The sequence below is a fragment of the Apus apus genome, chromosome 1 (genome assembly GCF_020740795.1).
Source record: "Apus apus isolate bApuApu2 chromosome 1, bApuApu2.pri.cur, whole genome shotgun sequence".
NCBI classification, from domain to species: Eukaryota; Metazoa; Chordata; class Aves; order Apodiformes; family Apodidae; genus Apus; species Apus apus.
In genome coordinates, this window is record NC_067282.1 from 177,916,802 (window position 1) to 177,938,162 (window position 21,361).

At 36.7% G+C, this 21,361-nt stretch overlaps 1 protein-coding gene across 5 annotated transcripts in view; it reads right to left on the bottom strand.

The window, feature by feature from the left end:
- Positions 1-21,361, bottom strand: part of DOCK4 (dedicator of cytokinesis 4) — a 234,820-nt gene that overhangs the window by 94,986 nt on the left and 118,473 nt on the right. For all 5 annotated transcript variants that reach the window (XM_051625806.1, XM_051625795.1, XM_051625807.1 and 2 more), the window contains exon 13: positions 9,386-9,511. In XM_051625806.1, the coding sequence (XP_051481766.1) occupies positions 9,386-9,511 (126 nt within the window). The remainder of the gene's footprint in view (positions 1-9,385; positions 9,512-21,361) is intronic.

Here is a 21,361-nt window from a genome sequence, read left to right on the forward strand (position 1 = left end):
AGTATTCACTTCAGTTTTCTGTGAAGTCAAGGACGAAACCACTGAATTACTAATAATTGTGTGCAATCATTGAATCAATCTCTTGTTCGTGGTGGGAATCAGGTTCAAAATAAGCAAAAGGTGGTGGTTATTCAGACAATGGACAGCAAGACTTGTAAAAAAAACGAACCAACAAACAAAAACAAAACACAAAAGCAACCTCAAACCAAAAAACAAGCACCAATTAAAACCCTTCCAAAGGATGTTGTGATTGTGAGAAATGTATAAGGGTTCAAAGGAAAGAACTGAGAACTTGTGGAAGGAATATCCACTAAAGGATATGAAACAGATGATCACAAGCAGCTCAGGAAATCCCTTGAGCTGCAAATAGCTGTAGGCTGAGGGAGCACTGGGGGAGAGAGATGGTGGTGGCAATTACCATACATGAATATACGTATGCTCAGTTCTTACTTTTCCTTAGGTGTCTGTTTACAACACTCATCTAGACAGGCCCTTAATCTGAATCAGTAAAGCTATTTGTAAGTTTATTCAGGTCACAAAATTACCCTTAACACTACTAGATTCAGATTATTTCTACATCACAGCAATATTTTACTATAAAAGTTTTAGAAGCTACAACAATTTGGTGACCAAACAGCATGCAATATGTTGGGCCTTTGCTGAGCATAAGCTTATAGTAGGATTGGCTCTAGTTAGTGAGGGCAGTTTGTCACTTTCAAGAGTCACATTCAGAAAAAATGACAACACCCCAAAATCAAAAGGAGAAGATTTGTTACGTAATTGATTTTAGCACTGAACTTCTAGTTGCAGCAACTTCTCTTTAAAGGTTAACGTGAATTCTACATGCATTTGTGTGGCATTTTTATTTATCAGCAAGGAATTACTTCCGTTTTTCATGTTATCTTCACAGAAACATAACAAAAAAAACCATTTCCAACACGAATTTCATTATATAGACCAGTTATAACCCAGTGAAAACCATATTTTCTTCCTTTTTAAAAAGAGTAAACTGTACAGAATTCAGAATCATAGAATCATAGAATGTATGGGGTTGGAAGGAATCTCTAAAGGTAAACTAGTCCAGCCCCTCCTGCAGTGAACAGGGACATTTTTGACCAGATCAGGTTGCTTAGAGCCTCATCAAGCCTGACCTTGGATGTTTCCAGAGATGGGGCCTCCACGACATCTCTGGGCAACCTGTTCCAGTGCTTCACCACCCTCATTGAAAAGAACTTCTTCCTAATGTCTAATCAAAATCTACTCTGCTCTAGTTTAAGGCCATTGCCCCTTGTCCTATCACTACACCCCCTTGTAAAACAGGCCTTCCCCAGCTTTTCTGTAGGCCCTTCATGTACTGGAAGGCCGCTGTAAGGTCTCCCCAGAGCCTTCTCCTCACCAGGCTGAACAACTCCATCTTTCTCAGCCTGTCTTCATAGGAGAGGTGCTCCAGCCCTCTGATCATTTTTGTGGCCCTTCTCTGGACTCATTCCAACAGGTTCATGTCCCTCTTGTGTTGAGGACTCCAGAGACTGTACACAGCCCTCCAGGTGGGGTCTTACAAGAGCAGAGCAGAGGGGCAGAACCACCTCCTTGGCCCTGCTGGCCACACTTCTTTTGATGCAGCCCAGGATGTGACTGGCCCTCTGGGCTGAGAACACACATTGTTTGGACATTTACATGTGCACATTGAGTGCATATTTAAATTAAAATTATACTGGAACAGGTTGCTCAGAGAAGTAATGGGTGCTCTATCATTGGCAATGTTCAAAGTCAGGTTGGATGTGACTTTGAGGAACCCTGTCAACTGAAAGATGTCCTCCTTGCTCATGGCAGGGGAGAGATGATGACCTTTAAAGATAAAGATGATCTTCCAATCCAAATGAAAAATATGAAAGCTTTTCTAAAATAAGTAATCAGAGCTTCACAGAAGTTAAGCAGGCTTTCAAAAACAGTGTCTGCATTTTAAGATGTTCTTTTTAAAATCCAAACTAATCGAATTTCACCTTTTTAATTGCAAGATGGAATCAAATCATAGGGAAAAGAAGACATAGAAGTAGGATGCATTTTCACAAATACTGTCCCCTTCTCTCACAGAACCTTGTAATCAGTATCACGAGAGGACAGTTCAGATGAATTTTATCCTGATCTACATCCATTCAGAAAGCTTGACTCTGTTTTTAATGTCTCAGAGCAAATCAAGATGTGGCTGACATTACTGAAAGAAAGTGCTGCATTTTCTCCATTATCATGGAAAGCAAATTAAATACAAGAGGAGACTAAGCCTCTCATACTATATGAAGAATAATGGAAATTGGTAGAAAAGCAGAAGGGAGCTAACTGACGTAGACTGGAAAATCAAACAAAAAGAATGTAAACAATGGGCTATATATCAAGGATGTGGTCTGCATCAGGCACTACTTAGCATCCAATTATTTCACCTATTTGGCTAATCAGAACCAAATTTTTAAATATTTAAAGCTACAGACTGAAGCACTCCTACAAGAGCTTCTACTATGAAATGAGGGATAAAGCTATATGGAAATCAAAGTTCTACACAATTTAATAAAAACATGTACAGCTGCAGTGATGTGGATGGTTATACAGCCTTAACTTTCCTGTGTAGCACAAGTGTTCAGTGCATATTCTGCTGGGACATTTACTGTTGTAAGTGAATTTAATTGTGTGTGAGAAGTGCTGAACTGAAATGTCTGGGTTGCTAAATCAAAATGCGTACAGCACAGCACTGGCAGTACCTGCCTCTTCATATGGTCCTGCCAATATATTTCAGCTTGGCCTGGCCAAAAATATCTTGAAAGCACTATTTATAGGCTGAGAGAGGAAGGACTCCAAACCCCTCCTGCCTCAGATGCAGATGATAACCAGGCACATTACAGCTCAAGGTTTCTGACCTAAAAAGAAACAGAAGAAGCTTCATTACTTCAATCCAGCTAGCAATGAAGTATCCAAGAGCTGAACAGGAGAGAAGGACAGAGACCTGATCAGCATCAATTACATGAAAGAGGCAATTATAAGGAGTGGAAGGAAAGGCCAATTAAAGTTGCAAAAAACAGCAAGACAGACTGCTGGAGCACAGACTTAGCTAATGGCAGTCACCCTTCCTGAACCTGCCAACTATACAGCACAAATTTTAAATAATCAGTAAAGAGAAAACAGCCAGGAGTAATCTCCAGGTTGGAAATGGCAATGCATGCTCAGGGGTCCTATTATCTCCACCATGCAGTTTCATTATTGGAAGGCTCTCCTTCCTTCATAGACAGGAGGCTGCATCATCACTACTAAGGGCCTACTGCTGCTCACAGGGTGTACCCCCAGCTATGGGAACTAGGTGCTCCCTGCTCCCAGTGGCTTGAATGCTCACACTGAACCTCAGGTGACAGGGACAACACAGGCAATCACTAGTAGAGGGAAGATCCAACCAGAACAAGGATCAGAACATTTGCATCAATGTATTGTTTGTTTCTAAATTTTTCTACAAATGTTTGTACCTAATGAGTCGAAGTAATGATCTTTCATCACAAAACTTTTTTTAAACATACACTGAGGAAGCTGTGAATTACAATTGCACCACAGCTATTACAACAACATGACTTTTCTTGTATTCCAACCACATGTAGAACTGTAGAATTTCTCGTAGCATATTAATATGGAACAAGGTTTTCAAGCTGAAGATAGCTGTCAAATATCAAACATACCTGTCTTTGTTAGAAAGAAGAGAGTTTAGTTTGCCAGCTATCCTTGAAAAGCTTTCTAGTAAAATAAATTCCAATTTGGTTATTTAGTACTGTAAAAAAACACAGTGTAATTGTATTTGAGCAAGACAGCATCTACCACGTAAGACTAAACTGCTGTGACATTTTTTTGCTCTTTCAAAAATGAGATGTAAAACAAATTGCTTTGAACAAGTGGGGAATAGAAGACATAGGAGCTTTTTAACAGAAAATTTTGACCTGTTGACTTTCTGTATTTTCAATATAAAGAAAAGATCCCCACCAGAATTTTGAAAAACCATCAATTTCTACAGAGCTAAAGCATTAACTCCTTAGTTTGTTGGTGCTCCTTATCTGGTTTATTGAAGAAAGATTTCCAAACCGTAACTATCCTTGTTATGGTGCCCATGCATCACCACTGCTTATTTGTAAAAGCAAGCCAGATTACTCATCCAAATACTATAAACTACAGACGAACTTTTTCCCCATTCTCCATTTCCAGAGACTTCAAATCAAGAGAAGTCCAATTAAATTCTGGGTTTTCTTCCCTTTCCATAGTTCTCTTTTATTCTTCCTTCAGTTCCTAATGAACCAAGATAATAAGACAGGGAAGGAGAACATGGGAAGGAGAAGGAAAACAATACTAACGTCCTTTGCATTTGCCTAACCAAGTGTGTAGTCATGTATCAGTATCTTTGTTTTCTCCAGTGACTAGTAGAAATGATAACAACTTTGGTAGATAGAATCAAAGCTTTAAAAAAAGAATTAAAACAGGATTTGGAAAGGAGAGGATATTAGCCACAGAGTACTACAGTTTTGTGAAAGGTCAAAATTCAGGGTGTCTTTACTCCAGAATATTGCTTAAACACATTTTATATAACTAATATATCCAGGCAGTATTACTTTCAGTAATTAAAAATACATGTATCTGGATTCTTGGAAATCAGAACAGCAAACAATGGCAGGTGTGATATTTAGGCTGCTTGCAATCCATACAAGATAAAGAAGATTAGAAAAATTCATACCACTGCTCTGGGACACAAATGTGTGTCAAGCATATTTCTCGTCTTAGAATCAACAGCTCTTTATGAAGTCTAAGCTCACTGACAGATACAGACACTTACCATGATGGAGAGAACAGATTCCATAGTTTTCTTTACATTTTTTGCTTTCCAGACTCTTATTCTAAGCCTTGAAAGAAGGAATATGCTTCTAATCAAAATAATATAACTGAAAAACACGTATCTTCACAAGCATAGCATCTTGTGAGATCATTTGTATAAAAAAATAAAGATTCTAGTTCTAGTTTCATTTTAAAAGCTTCTGAAAATAGAAAGTAAGAAAAACTGGAGAGTGTGTGCTTGCATATGAAAAGAGGAAAAGAACTTTAAATAAACCAGATGAAGGAATAATGAGTATATTGGATAGATTTCCAAGACAGGATTCTGATGAAATTTAACTGGACAGCTCAAGGACACCTAATGAAGGTAGAAGTTGAGAAATGCAAAGCAATGTATATATGATGGTAAAAAACATAAGTAATTATTTCCTAAATTAAGCCTATGAAAGCTTGATGTAGGAAAATTAAAAGCACTGCAGCATCCTGTGGAGCTCATTCTATCTGCTGAATGAGCAGAAATTGCAAAAAAACCCAGAACATTGAGAAACAAAATGCAGCTTTTATTGTTTGACAAGTATGTCTGAAAGTATGAAAATTCCATTACAGAAGTTAACACTGCAGCTTCATGTAGAGTCCTTGGCTATGTTTGTTGCAAAATTCTATCATGGGATTAGAAGAGGACCAAAAACATTCAGAGTGAAGTATTTCAAACCAAGAACTTCAGTCAGGATTTTCTAGTTGAATTACAGATACCAGCATTATAGACCCTTCCAAGCTTATGTACAAGAAAAACAATGGTCAATGCATTACCATTATAGTGACTCATCAATTCTTTAATTTCTTCTAATATCATAAAAGTTTAATAACTTGAATGAACAGGAAGAAATATAAATAATGGTCTCAACTCAGAACAACTGGTGGTCAGATCTCACCACTGGTAATGCCACCAGTTCAGATCATAAGCTGTCATCTCTAGCTAATTGATATCCACCTATGAAAAATCTGTTGAGATATCAACCAACAGGCCAGTTGTTTATACATTGCAGTCTGAAGACAAGCTGTTGTCCTGTAGCAAATATAGAGACTCTCAGAACTGTATCTATAGCTGTTTTAAATAATAATAATATTTGATATTCTAGACAAAGCTGCACAGAGTTAGCTTGTAGGTAAAGGCCCAGAAAGTAAGGGTTGTACCTCAGTGAATTGTTTTGTGAAAAAAGGATTCTACAGAAAGACATGAGATTACTTTATGTGCTAGTGTTTCACACTGAATGGATTTTGGCTTTGAATGTACCAAGTGGTCAAGAAAACTACTACCAGTAATAGACTTCGCACTATTAAGAAAGTATAGCTTAAATAAAGTATAGCAGATGTGCCTCTGGCCTGATAAGCACAAGAAAGGAAGATGTGCAACTATATGGAAGCTTACCACATGATAGTTTAGAGTCTGTTTACAAACAGGAGTCCTAGCAGGGAGCTATGGCTCCTCCAGCAAGTCCTCATTTAGACAAACAGCTCTGCTAGGGTTTATTTCAATTTTCAAAATCCCAGAGAAATTATCAAGCTTCTTTATGGAATTAGATAACTTCCACGAAGATGTGAAAGAATATGTACATGCATGTGTGCTAGAACACATGAGCATATGCAGCACTGAAGTTATGCACTGGTGTAGATGCAGTAAGTCAAATTTGGAAACAGATTCTATAAGAGTGAATGACATAAAACAGAAAAAAAAAGCTGGTAAAAGTACAGATAAAAAAATACAAGAGCTTTCAGGTTCCATCACCTATAATGTACGTTGATCTAAATTCAAGTGCTGCATGGAAGTATAGCATGTTTGTAAATATTAAATGCTACATTTTATATATAATAATATGGTTGTCTGCCCTTTCAGAAAATGGTAGACACAAAAATTTAGGGTGTAAGCACAGTTGCCCTTTGATGCTGTACAAATGTTTCCAAGAATATTGGCTTGTGTATCTGCATACTGCCACACTGGGATGCTGGAAAGGAGTTTTTATTAGTGGTTGCATAGAGTCTGCCCCTGAATCTTGGTTAAGCCTAAAAAAAGCACATTGATTAGTCTCACTAGATGCCATTTCCAATGCCTTCTTTTGTCAGCTAGAAGAAAGTGAGTTACTTATTTCACAGACTTAAAAAACTGTATAGGCTTTTTTCTAGTCATCTACTTCATTTCCTAAAACACTTGGAGTTCTTCATTAAAAAAATTCCACGGGTCCTGGAAAGAGCATTCTGCGGCTTCATCCTGTCAGGCTCCAGCGACATAAAAAACATTGCTCTATAAAAACATCCATCATTATTGCCAAGAAAATTCTGGTTTGGCATGTGTGCTGATCCTAGTTACTTTTAACAGCAAAACCTCCAAAGAGAAAAGGATTGATATGAAAAACGAAGGTCAGAGGGAGTTTAAATACACCAGAATAGTAGAGAGACTCAAAATATGGCATTTATAAAAGAGATACTGCAGTTTAGCAGCATGAAGTATTTCTTATTGAATAATTCAAGAGAGTCTGATTCAGGAACCTAACCTAAGTGCTAATTAGCAACAGCAACATACTTACTTTCAACAAAAAAATAAAATAATATCTAATTAATGACCATTCCCAGTGGCAAAAGATGAAGTTTTCTAATTTATCTCTGAAAAAAAAAGAAAAAGATGCTAGAAGAGAAACAAAATGAAAGGGGAGCTTTAAAAGACAAAAGCATTTCAAAGGCTAGGTTCCTGCAGGCATTTCAGAGCCTAGGGCACTCTGCTCTGGTTAGCCCTTGAAACTCATAATTGCAAGACTGAGATTATTATTTCTCTTTATGAGAAATCTCTTCTGTGCCAGTAAACATTTTGTAAACTGATGTGTGCATACATCTGGACTGAAAAAGCAGCACCACAGAACCTATATATTATTTTTAACTAAAAAAAGGACAAACTGAGCCTGCACAATGCTTTGAAACTGAGTTGAGAAACTCCTCCAGCAGCTGATGACACGGTACTCTGCTATAACGTGCTTTGCAGTTTAGTACATTATTTCACAACTGAAAAGTGAGGGGATTCAAGACCTATTTATAGAACTTAGAAAATTTGATAGCACAGAGCAGGTGGTCACTAAATCATAGATAAATGGAGAAAGATTTCTTAATGAGAGTTACAGTGTTCTCAGTAAAACTGCTTGCACTGGTATAAGCCATATAATATTGACTTTATTCAAATTACTAATCCAACAGCAACACAACAAATAAACCCTAGCTAATAAGCCATAAAATTTCAATTTAATGCTTCCATTAGACATCCATCTTTAATGTACTTTTGAATTAAATAGTATCTGACTCATGCATTTTATTGTTCAAAATACTGCAGTGGCAGCAGCACAGTATTATCATAATAAAGCTAAAACAGTTTTATTAACTTGTGTTCTGTGCGTGCTTTAAGTGATTAGCGGTACTGATAGAGGACACAGAAGGACAGATGTTTAATTGGCAGTAAGAACAAAAGTGAATTCTCAGTTGTCACATTTCAGGCAGAAGTTCAAGAGAAATACATAGTTGGAGTAGAGTCTCATTACTGAGTTTTATATGCCTATTTAAGACCTCCTTGATAAGTGAGGTATTGAAGCTTATTTATTCTTGCCTCAGAACCTTAGTTTACTTCTTATTTAGGTACACAGGAATACAAAGACAGATCTTTATAAGAAGAAGGTAGTCTCAACTAAAAATCTGCAAGTCATGAGGATGACTGACATTTGGAGAGTCAAGGCATTGCTCGCGGACTCAGCTGAAACTAAGATCTGTGCTTCTCCCTGCAACGTTTCTCAGCACCAAAACAACATTATAATCATGCCAAACTTGTCTGCTTGCAAGTATGCTTTTCTTTTAAAGAGACATTTACCTTTTAATTTCCAGCAAGCCATTAAACTTAAAAAAAAAAATAATTTCAGGCACCAAACTATAGATATTACTGCAATTTTCTCCCTATATTTGCTTCTTCAAATTCATATTGATGCATTATTTCCACCTTCATTAGCATCTGTTTAAGTATGTGCATATTTTGTCGTGCAATATGATAAAAATAAAGTCTGGACATCCTTCTTTTTATCCATTTCCAATATTTTCATTTCCAGTATTTGAGACAGAAACCTGGTGAAACCAGAAGGTGTACAATGCCAGTGAAATTCTGTGTGTCCTCATTTTGAAAGCTACTAGCTTCTAAGAGCATAATGTTCTGCTGGTCATTTTATTTCTCTGCATAGAGCACAGCAGTCTTCCATTCGGTCATCTTTACTTCTATAAAGTGGGGTTCCATCTCTCAAAAAGGCTGTTTTGGGTGTATGCCCTTTTGACATAATAATTATACAGTGTATAATGCAGTGGGGCCAATGGGACACAGTTTTCTTCTATCAATCTGAGGAAAACTAACATAAAAGTCTCTGGAAAAGTTTAAGAATACAGTAAGCAGCTGAAAACTAAGTAATTTCTCATTAGGACATTCTTCTGCTCTTTCGTGAGTTTTTTCTTTTCAACTTACCAGGCATGATAATATTGGAGAAACCTAGTTTCCTTGTTATGGACACTCCATGGGTAAACATGGATGTATACTCTCTCCTAATTTGTTCTATGTCTCCATGAAGCAACTGAAGAGAAACTGCCAGACCTGAAAATGAAAAGAAAAATATAGGAAAATAAGACATTTAAAGAAATTATGGTCATCACTACTTATTAAAAATTATATATACTTGCAAATGTGTACATATTCCTTAGAACTCAGAAAATTGAGAAGGAGTTCAATAATACCAAGCCAACCCATCCAAAATTTGTCATGTATTTCGGAAAGGTACCAATATACAGAAATCAATAAAGACTTGTAAACAGCTACCCATGACAAAGCATTAGCAAATTATTACTCATGTGTAATTGAACTACAGTGACACATAAAAATTATCTCAGTAGGGATGGACTGAGGCCTTAACTGGAAAAATAATTAGAAAATAATTAGAAAAATGTTAGTTGGAAGAAATGCCAATCAGTAATATTTGCTACCATTTCAATTTTTCACTTCCTTCAACACATGGAAGGTGTTGTCTTCATTGTTATGCAAGAAAAGGTGCAAACAGAATGGTCCCCTTCTTTGGGAGAAACATGGAAGTCTCATTACAATGCATCCCTTAACCTGACACAAAGTTATTCAAGTTGTTAATCCAAAATCAGAAGCAACAAATTCTAATAAACCAATATAGCATAATATTTTTTACTCCGGTATGGTAATTTCATAATGACTGAAAGTACAACTTTTTTCAATAATCATCAGGTTTAATCAACCATGCTCTTTCTAATGCTTGCTACAAGACATGCAAAATGCACGGGTGCCCATAAAATGGCTATTTTATGGGCACCCAAGAAAGAATAACTTCTCTACTATAGAACCAAGAAAGAATAACTTTCTCTACTATATGTGCAGTATACAAATAAATTGCAAACAGTACACATCAATATTGGAGGTTGGATTAGATACTCTTTAAAGATCCCCTCCAAGCCAAACCATTCTATGATTCTATAACAGCTGAGATTAACAAACAGAACAGGCATGTCTTTCAGTTATTTCAAATATAATCACTGAGGCAAGTGTCAGGATGATAAAGCTTGTAACGATTAATCTTCCCTGACCTTCAACATTACTACAGCCTATCACGTTTCAACATGAAGATCAAGGAGAAGATAAGAGCAAACTCCTCACATACACTGAACAACTGGAGATAGACAACTTGGGAGAGTCATAATTAACTTTAGATTAACCTTAAGTAAATAACAGGTACACACAGGCTGAACAACAAAGTCCATCAGTCCTTTGGAAGTGCTTTGGAAGAAACTTTCCCTACAGCCATGTCGCTATTTAACCAAACAGCTTTACTTGAAGTTTGATGGGTCTTAAACCAGAGCTTGAAAAATCTGTCCTAAGCACTGCACTAAAGAGATCCGAGATCTAATTAGCATGACAACTTTTATCTTTTTCCTCTTACCTGTATTTACATTTTATTATTTTGGCAACTGCAGAGAATGTGATAATCTGATCAGTCTTCCATTCTCACCTAGACATCTCCAACTGAGTAAATAAACATATCTTACAGGGAAGGATATTCAGTGAAGTCTATACTAAGGACTGTACTTGATGCCATGGACATTCATTATTTTGTTAATGGGAATTTGTTCTGTGCTTATCCAATTAACAACTTTCAGGGAGTAGTGACAATTATTATTGGTGTAGATGAGAAAACAAACCACACTGTGGTCAGCTGATGGTGCAGAAGGTTGGTAAGAAGTCATACAGGCAAGATTCAGACTCTTTTACAACAGGTGAGAAGTTTTTCATAGCTCACTTACAAATACAGATATTTAGCCCACTTCCAGTCTTGCTTCTTTTATATTTTAAGAAATTGTTATATTGACATATGTATATTAATATCCCTGTATGCCCCTACTGCACTGTTTCCTTGGAAACCTACACAGACATTTGCTATTGCTCCAGATCACATCAATCACAACAGCATTTATCAGATACTGTACATCTCCTGGTGCTGAGTAAAATTATTGTGTTTTTTTTTAAAAAAAAACACGTTGAAGACCTCAAACCCAATTGTGCTACAGTTTTCCTTGTGTACATATTTCACATATTTCCTTGAAGAATTTTATTTAGCTAAAAAATGAGGTAAGTATCAAAAAAGCTCAGCAAAGGCAGAGTAGTTTTAACTTGAGAAATAAGCTGCCTGGCAAGAAAGGTATTATAACTCTGTTTCATAGCATTCAATGTTAGAAAATGAAGAGTTGTCTTTTTATAACCAAAAGCATCAAGAAAAATCTCACAGTGAACACCTTTAAAACATGGTTTAGTCGTTTAATCTATAGTTTAAATACATCTTTGGAATATAAATGTTATGCATTCCACAACTCTTCAGAATCATGAAGAATATTGGACTAAAGATAGCGAAGTTACTTTAAAATGTTGTAAGGATTAAACATTACAGCACAAAGAAAAGAGTGAAACTGAATCAGAATGGAAACAGAGGAAAGATGCACAGGGAAGGAAGTCTGAAGAACATCTGAAAACCAAGGTTTCAAGTTAACAATCTTGCCACTAAGGATCCAGCTACAAAATGAAAAAGGAACTGACAAGAAAGGAAGGAGATGATCTGATAAATCCGGTAAAAATGCTAAAGTTATGAGTATACGGACTTTATATAATTAATTAAAAGAAGGCGATCCCCTGTCAATTGTTCTGATTGCACTCTCAAAGCTCCGCTAATTTTGCAAGGAAACTAGGGCCCCCTGAATCAAGGACCCAAAACCAGAAGTTGCATACTGTTACTGAGGTGTGACACACAAGCTGCAGAATAGGTTGCTTAAATTCCCCTTCATTTTTTACATTTGCCCATCTTGAGCTGGGCAAGAGGGACACATTGTGTATGGAAAGCCAGGAACTGACAATTTTCACTAAGACTAAAAATAACAGTCTAATATAGTAAAATAGTTATTATTCGTCCATTTACAGTGATACTAACATGCTCCAAAGAAAAGACTATTAAAATTACATATATTCACACAATCTTTCCAGTATCTACCCCCTGCTTACCCTTTCACTACCCCTCTGGAGTCATAAGGTCAATGGTTGCAATCTGGGAAGGTAGTAGTGTATGATGTCCAAGTTACCAGCATTCCCAGTCCTTTGCAATGAGCAGTAGGATGATTCCTGCTTTCTTCTCTCTCTCTAAGCTCCTCTTGGACTAATTTTTATGTTTGTTAATGTGCTTTACATATTATTTCCTCATTGGTCTGCAAGTCTGCACTACATCTTAATTCATCACTTACAAACAACATGTTTTATATATGCCACATATCTCTTCCTCTCGTTTTTTTATTCTGGGTTTATTCTGTTCTCAAGGTTGCACTATTTTATGACCAGTAATTGGTCACTGATCAGTTTTTCATAGCACTGGGGCTCCTAGTATCATTCTATGCCAGCACTTTCAAGGCCTCAGTTACGGTCACATGTCTTCACTCTTCTATGTTCCATTTTAGTGTAGGGTTATAGATAGCTGTCTCTACACAGAGTAACTACATAAGTATCTATTCAAAACAAATATACCAAAGTGTGTTATACCACTGAGACAGCTGTACATAGACAAAGCAAAATAGAAAACTGCAACACGCCACCATACACTGCATCTGCCCGTGGTTGATATACTCATTAAACCATCTCTAAGACTTAGAATCTATCCAAAACTTCATAACTACAAATGTTTCGTTTCTAGAATATTAGGAGCTAAAACATAACAATGAATATTATTATCCAGTTTCTGAAGGAATGGCACATTTTCTTTAATGAGGTACACAGTGTAGCTTTGTCTCCTCTGAAAAAACATTAAATTACTTCCCTAGTGGTAATTAAAACCTCTTGTGTTAGCATCTAGTCTAACCTCCTTAGACTGGCAATAAAGGTCTCAGCAATAATCCAATTCTTACCTTGGAAAGCCCTTTGATAGCCTTTTCTGTTAACAATATGCACAGCATCTCTATACCCATTTCCACACTGCATTGTTATAATGCAAAGATGAATCACCTTGCTCAAAAATTTTTACAATTACATTTTTACATTGTGTTTTGTTAACTAGAATATTAGGCAGTGCACAAAATACACAACTTTATAATTACAAGTCTTTTATATTGTTTCCAATGCAAATAACAGACAAAAGGTTCCAGGGAAACACCTGTTATTTTCTCCTTCATAAACTGCAGCTCTTTCACTCAAACAGCTTTCACACCATGGTATTAGGAATTTAGCTACTTCCATTCCAATTACATTACTTATTCCAAATCCAAAAACAGTCAATGATTAACTGGGACCTAAAGAAAGTGTTAAAAAACAGATCCCCACCAACATAAAAGCCCAGATAACATTTGTAATGAATTTGTAAATATAACCCTTGACAGAGCTAAAATCACGCATATATGTCCTATAATTTATCAACTGAAGTAGTCTTAAGACTTTTTATTCTTACAGTAGATAAAGGAACTCAACAACACTATTTAATAGTAACAAGCAGAATGTATTTTTGGAAAAGGTTTATAAAAACCTCACTGCTAATCCAATTCCAATATGGAAATATAAGCCTGCTATTCTCATTATGTATCCTTAGCTAGGAATTTCCAGGTTTCAACTGGGTTCCATTTCAATCACATGCATAATCACAGCATTGGGATGAACAGCAAGTCTTTAGCTTCTACTGGATATAAGAGCTCCCTGACATGACCATTTTTTCATTCTTCTCTAACAAGTCTTTTAGCAACACTCAAAAGCACCATATGAATTTAACTTTATTAGAGCCCTCATCTCCAGCACAGTCTAAAAGTCGTGGTATAGGATGGATCCTTACAGATAACTACACTAAAAATCTACCTTAAACTTGATTTTTGAAGTCCTTACAGCAAAGCTAGAACTTTCACAGACAACAGCACAACCTTTGAACTGCTGTAGAAATGTACAACATTACATCTGACTGGTCTGTAAGTCTGTCATCTCTAAGGATTAGTATCTTTCCTCAAAACTACCATACTTAATTTTACATGCTAGATTAGGCTACTAATTTTAAAAAATTGATTACTCCTAAATTTGCGAGTATATGCTGAATGCCACAAGAAGGACACTGAGGTGCTGGAGTGTGTCCAAAGAAGGACTATAAAGCTGGTGAAGAGTGTGGAGCACCAGTCATAGGAGGAGCATCTGAAGGAACTGAGGTTGTTAAGTCTGGAGAAAAGGAGGCTGAGGGGACACGTAATTGCCCTCTACGACTACCTGAAATGAGGTTGTATCCAGGTGGGTGTAGGTCTCTTGTCCCAAATAACAAGTGACAGAACAAGAGGAAATAGCCTCAAGTTGTGCCAGGGGACATTTAGATTGGAAATGAGGAAGTATTTCTTCACTGAAAGGGTTGTCAAGCATTGGAACAGGCTGTTCAGGGATGTGGTAGAGTCACCATGATTCCTGGAGGTATTTAAAAGACATACAGATGTGGTGTTTAGGGACATGGTTTGATGGTAGCCTTGGCAGTGTTAGGTTAACAGTTGGACTGGATGATCTTAAAGGTCTTTTCTAAAAATCTGCTCAAAATTCCCCCTTTTTATCTGCCAATGTTGTCATTCAGAGGCAAATGATCTTGAGCAACAAATCATGTGCAAAAGCCTCTATATATTTAATCCTTCAGCTTTAGCATTCGTTGAGAACAAAAAGGAAAGCCCTAAATCATTGTGTATTTAGCGAAGCACATAAGAACTAGTCTTATTTTAAAGATAATCCAAGTAGCAGCCTTCAGTGACAACTAATTCTTAAACACATAAAAATGGAATACACAATGTCCTTGTCACAAAATGCAACAAAGATTAAAACTGACAGATTAATAAAATGTCATAGAACTAGAGTAAATAAACAAATGCACTTGCTGTTTAAATGTTAGTGGTGTATAGATACAAAATACATTTCAGTGCACCACTGACATATCTGTGAACCCTGCTGAGAACAGAAAAACACCAGAGATCTTCTCTTCTCAGCTGAATACAGAGAGGGTCATTTGATATGATTAATGAAGAAACCAGTAGTTACCTAAAAATTACTTTGTTCTGATCTGTTCTGTCAGTCCAGTATGTTTCCAGTCCTGCTCTTGTTCTTCCTCATTTTCTACCAGTCATTGCTCAACTCATCTCTGCTGGGAGCCTACACCTCCTCCTTTTTGTGGCCAACAGCTATAGCTGCTCCCAGCAGGGAATGCACATTTTTTTCCCCATCCTACACTGCTGATTCACAGGAAGAAGCTCTACTTGCAACAATGCTGAGGGGACTAATGCTGGGAACTGCTGAGGAACTGTCACACAAACACAGTCCCACTACTTCTTGTATCTAGAAATTACTGTGAGCTACCACAGCTCGGTGCAATATTGCACTATCTAAACTTACACTGGCCTACCAATTCCTTGCTGTATTTGATCTCTTGTAGTTTTTCATCACACAAAATGTGGAAAGTGTGGAATGATGCTCCTCAGTTTCATCACTTCGCAGGGCCTCTGCAGTTTCTCCACTGCAAGGTAAATAATGACTCTTACAGGCTTCCCCTTCTGCATCAAGGAATTTGTAAGGCAAAACTTACTTTCTATGAAATAGGAGGTGGAACAGCTACAGTATATGGTTTTCCACCTGTTTTTTTCCAATTTCTAAGTGTTTTGACAGTAACCATGGAGAAACGGTATTATAACAGTGCCAGGAGGCTGTTAAATGCAGGTAAATTGACATTGGAAGACATGCACTGCCTCATTCATTTGAAAAACCTACCTGTGCATCTTTCTCTTTTCAAGAAAGAAATTAACAGTTTGTGGCTGACAGACTTAAGAGCATCTTCTACAAAACAAACTACAACTGGATTTGTCTTGAAAACAGCTTCCCTATTCAGGTCTTCCCTCCATCATACTTAAAAATTCATGTTCCTGTCAGCTACTAGATACAGTACAATAATTTCTGACTTTATTCTTTTTATGACCCAAACTGTATGCAAGAGCATATGATTTATGTAGATTTTTCAAGAGCTGTATTTTAACCCACTATGCAAGTTAAGAAAGTAACATTGCCACCATAATAAAAAAATAAAAATAGAAGAAATCATGCTTGAGTTAAAAGTGGCAAGAGAAATCCCAGCATTTTGAATGTTTCCTCTAAAGCTTAAGGTTCTCCCATCAATTTAAGTATAATTGTTTTCAATAGAGTTATAGTGTAGGTTTGGTATTGCTACCAGAGAATACATCACATGGTGTTCAGTAAACATGCAATTAGGTTACATCACTCTTGTCTGTTTTGTCAGAGCATTCCAAGATAATAGCACAGAAAAGACATCACACTACATTTGCTATTTTCGTGGAATTCACGTAAGAGTCCAAAGCTACAAAGCAGCTACATACATTTGTAATTTCTTAGACCAGTAATTTAGTCTCTTTAGGATTTGAAAGTACTTCACCTCCTTTGCTGTAACAACTAAAAGGCATGTGTATCCTTGTCTCAGCTCTCAAGAATTACTGCATCAGGCACGTGCAGCTTTTCAAGACTTATAAAGACAACCCAAGTTGGCATTTAGAGAACATCTTACATGTGAGAAAGTCAGGAACCTAAAGTAAAAAGCGGAGCAAAAAGGAAAGTCTTGCCTTAATACTAAGCTAATCCAGTCTTTCTTCTCAAAGGAGGGTATAGAAAGAGGAAACTGTAGTGCATTTTTAATCAATTTTTTAATGTGCTTCTTGTAAGATAACTCATTGGGGAGAATATTCACATGTAACATGAAACCGAGGTTTAAATCCCTCTACAGGACTTGCTAAGAGGACATGAATACAAGATCAAGATGCTAAGAGGACATGAATACAGATCACACTTAGGAAAATCATGCACTACTTGGCAGGCTTTAGAGCCCTTTTCACTTTCCCCATGGTATAACGAGTATTTTCTGGTTGTATACAAAGTTGAATAGTTGCTGCAGGCAAGTCTGAGAAGCCAAGTGATTAGCATACTCATCTGGGACATACGAAACACTCTGAAAATCCTTTTCTAAATCAGACTCTGAACCAAGACATTTTCTGTCTTTGAAGAATGTCTCAAATACTGAAATACAAAAATTCTATGGTAAACCCAGTTAATATTTATATATTCCCTGAAATAGCATGGGCACAAGAGTCACAGCATTTATCTCCAGCATCTTTTTTCAGTCTAATGCTCAGGAAGTTAAATGAAGCCCACCTGTATCCTGACAATGCAAGTGCCCTGCTGTGCCCAGCTACTCACCTGTGCTCAATGACAAGCAGTGGTGGAAATGAAAGCTACCTTAGCTTTAGGTGCCTGCAGGAAGATCTTGTGCCTAAAGAGGTACTCGGAAGCTGCTGATGGTATTTAAATAGGGATTATGGTAAGAACCATCACTGTTTAAGTGTGAAATTTGCTCACAGTTTTAAGTGGGTAATTTTTGTTAACAAGAACCCTCTAGCTTCAGAGCCCAAAGGAATGCTCCAAACACTAGACATGAAAGACTGCTCCAATTAGTAGATATTCCTTCCATCATCATGTGCTGTATTAAACACATCACATTTAAACTTCTGAAAGTCTAAAGAACTAGAGAGGGAATAAAAAAGGCAATGTCATAGGTAAGAATATAAAGTTGAATGTGATAAATTTCATAATAAGAAACAGAAGAAAAACAGCAATCCATTACTCTGCATAACAGTACAATTGGAGTCACATTCTCTGATTTTTATTTATTTACTTTTGTGTAAGAACATGTTTTATGACAACCAGAGTTGGCCTTGTTCTTTTACCCCTTGTCCTAAAATGCACTTCAAACCATTTTAAAAATCAACAGATTCACTCATGGCACATTAATTCTGTGGGCAAATGAAGAAGCTATTATACAATTAGTATCAGTTTACAAGGCATTTTGTGCATTAGTGCCTGCTTTAATAAAGCAAAAAGCAGATCACATCCAATATTATTTGATTACTGTAGTTCCAAGAAAGGTCCAGACTGTAGTTTCACAGTCACACCCAAAGAACAAGATCTGCAACTATGATCCACACTGCAAACCCTACAAAGACATTTAAACACTGGACAGAAGCCCAAGTTTTCATATGAAAATGATGACTTTGGCTAGGCTTCACTATCTAAAATACACTACATGGGGATAAAGGATGATTTTATATGATTTGAGATAAGCCAGTAACTGTTTTCTGTATCTCTAGTATCAATTTCACTGATCTCTGGTCCTACAAATACAGAAAAAAGAAATACATTATTTTCCACGAGAGACTGAAGTAATTAGGTGTGAGCTCTATGCAGGAATATTCATTTTTCCACAATTTTTTGCATTAAGAAAAAAAGGAACTGGCTTCTAATTCTAAGAAAAAAATATTATAGGAAAAATACTCTTCATTGCCAGCTCCACACCGTTACTGAAACTTAGATTGTTTAATAATTAAGAAATCATCTAGATCTAATAGTACTTATTCTACATATACTACAAACTGCATGTAAGAAATAACAATGCTATTAAATGCAGTAAAGGTTGTACAATTTGGCCTTTCCATTTATGGTTTGATCTTCTACACTAGGCAACCAGGTGTTTTCCAGTAAGCTGATAACTGACACCAGCTGCAAAGACTAGTGGAAATTTGATCCACTACCTGCTATACTAGTCTCATGCTGGAAATTCCTGCAGAAAACACATTCCAGTTCCCAGTCCATCAAATGATAATAAATTACCCATGAAACTGAGACCTTCCATTCCTGCATTCACTGAGAAGAGGGAAGGGGATGAAGATCTGTCCCCTGCTCCTTTCTGGGCTGTTATTAAGTGACAGTGATTTGCCTCTGTTTGGTCTTTTTCAGACACAAGCTGAGAATAAGATGCAAGAGGATTCTGTACTTAAGAATTATCATGAGTTGAAGCAGAAGTACTTTTCTGGGGAATGGAGCTTTGAATGCTAAATACAAATGCTACAGTCTGGCAATGTATGTTTTACATGCAAGACACTGAAAGTACATTTTGAGTACCATTTCTGTTTTTCCCAGAAAACCAGAGTATTTTTATTTTCTTCTGAAGAATATTATGAATTCTCTGATAAATTATTTAAGCAGTGGGACATAAAAATTCATGGAAACTAAAGACCTTGTGTGAAAATCTCCTGAGCTGAAAGAAACTGTACAGGACAATCAGAAGAGGGAACAATCCTAGAGAGGACAGACAATAGTTTGAAGCACCTTTGATGTTGTTTTTTGATAGTGTTTCCTTTCAAGTATTTTTAGCATGACTTGAAAGGAACAAGTCCAGTATTAACCTCAAATTCAAGTACTCCTGTACTTGGGTCCTACCTACAATGGTCCCTAAGAGAGAGAAAATAAACGTCTCCTGAAATGCAGGATGGTTTCTCCTTTTTTGACAACTGTAAGGTGGCAGATAAGGCTAATGAGGCTTCAGAAACAGTCATTCAATACCATTGAAGAAAAAGACAGCAAAGGAAAAATACAAGCTAGTGTAACAACAATATTTTCCATGAGGTGTCAGCAGAAGTATCTGAACATACTGCTAAAGCCTTGCAAGTGCTTTTTCAGGCTACTAAGCAGCCACAGAGGAACAAATTTCATGTGTGTGATGTAAATAACATTTTGTATTTTACCTTTTAGTTTCTCGGTACCCCAAGGGACATTACTGCTCACTTTCTCCTTCCCTCTCTACTTTTGCATGCACTACTGGCATTCTGTGCTGCTCTTCTCTTGCCTCCCTCCCTCTGAAAACACCTTTCAAAACGTAATTCAACTTCAATTTGCCAGCTTTAGCTTCCAGCCTCCTGTAACCTGGAAAAAATTTCATGTCCCACATGTCTTTCACGTTGAATATTGACACAATTAAGAGTATTCAAATTTATCCAGTGTCTCCTAGGACTACTGGTTATTTAACTGTGAACTGTAATTTCATAAGAATGGAATAGGGTAAGCCATGTATCACAGAGTAAGCAGGTATGGCATGGACAGACAGAATGACCAAGAGCAAAGCTGTTCTTGATGAATATGATTAACACATTTAAGAAGTCCAACATTATATTTACTAAGAAATGTGCTCTTTTATTTTCACTACCTGATTTTTATATTTATTGTCCAATACGACAAATCACATTCTGATCCTTAAATACACATACACAGGTGGCTACACTTCTATGCGAAAAGATACTAATAGAAATTGTTAAATATATAACTTCAGTCTTGATACGCAACAGTAGCTTTTATGTGCTTCTCCGTTACCCATTAAAGATCATTTAACATACACTTTCAAGATAATCATTACACTTGAAATCAAGTTAAAGGAGCATGAAGTCTACTACATGAAAGGGATTACAATTAAAGTACAACCTGGGAAATTAGTCCCTATGAGATTTCTAGATAGCAGTATTTCACATAATTAATGTTTCACCAGGGACAAAACAGTATTTGAATGCAAGGACAATAGACTCATGAGCTTCCATTTCAGGTTGCCTTTCAAATTTGACTGCATCCCTGGATGACAACAGCATTCAGAAAAAGTTAACATGTAAGGAAGATATTCTTCACTGTGAGGGTGGTGAGACACTGGAACAGGTTGCCCAGACAGATGGTAGATGCCCCATCTCTGGAAACACTCAAGATCAGGTTGGATGGGGCTCTGAGCAACGTGATCTAGTTGAAGATGTCCCTGCTCATTGCAGGTGATTGGACTAGATAACCTTTAAAGGTCCATCCCAACCCAAACAATTCTACAATTCCATGATCAAGTCTGCATCTTGCTCAACTGGCCAGTAGGAACACAGAGTGTCCTGGTAGCTCCCGTTTAATGTTCTTCTGAAGTAAATAGCATATTATTATTATTGTTATTATTATTATTTGCAAATAGAAAATTTTATATTC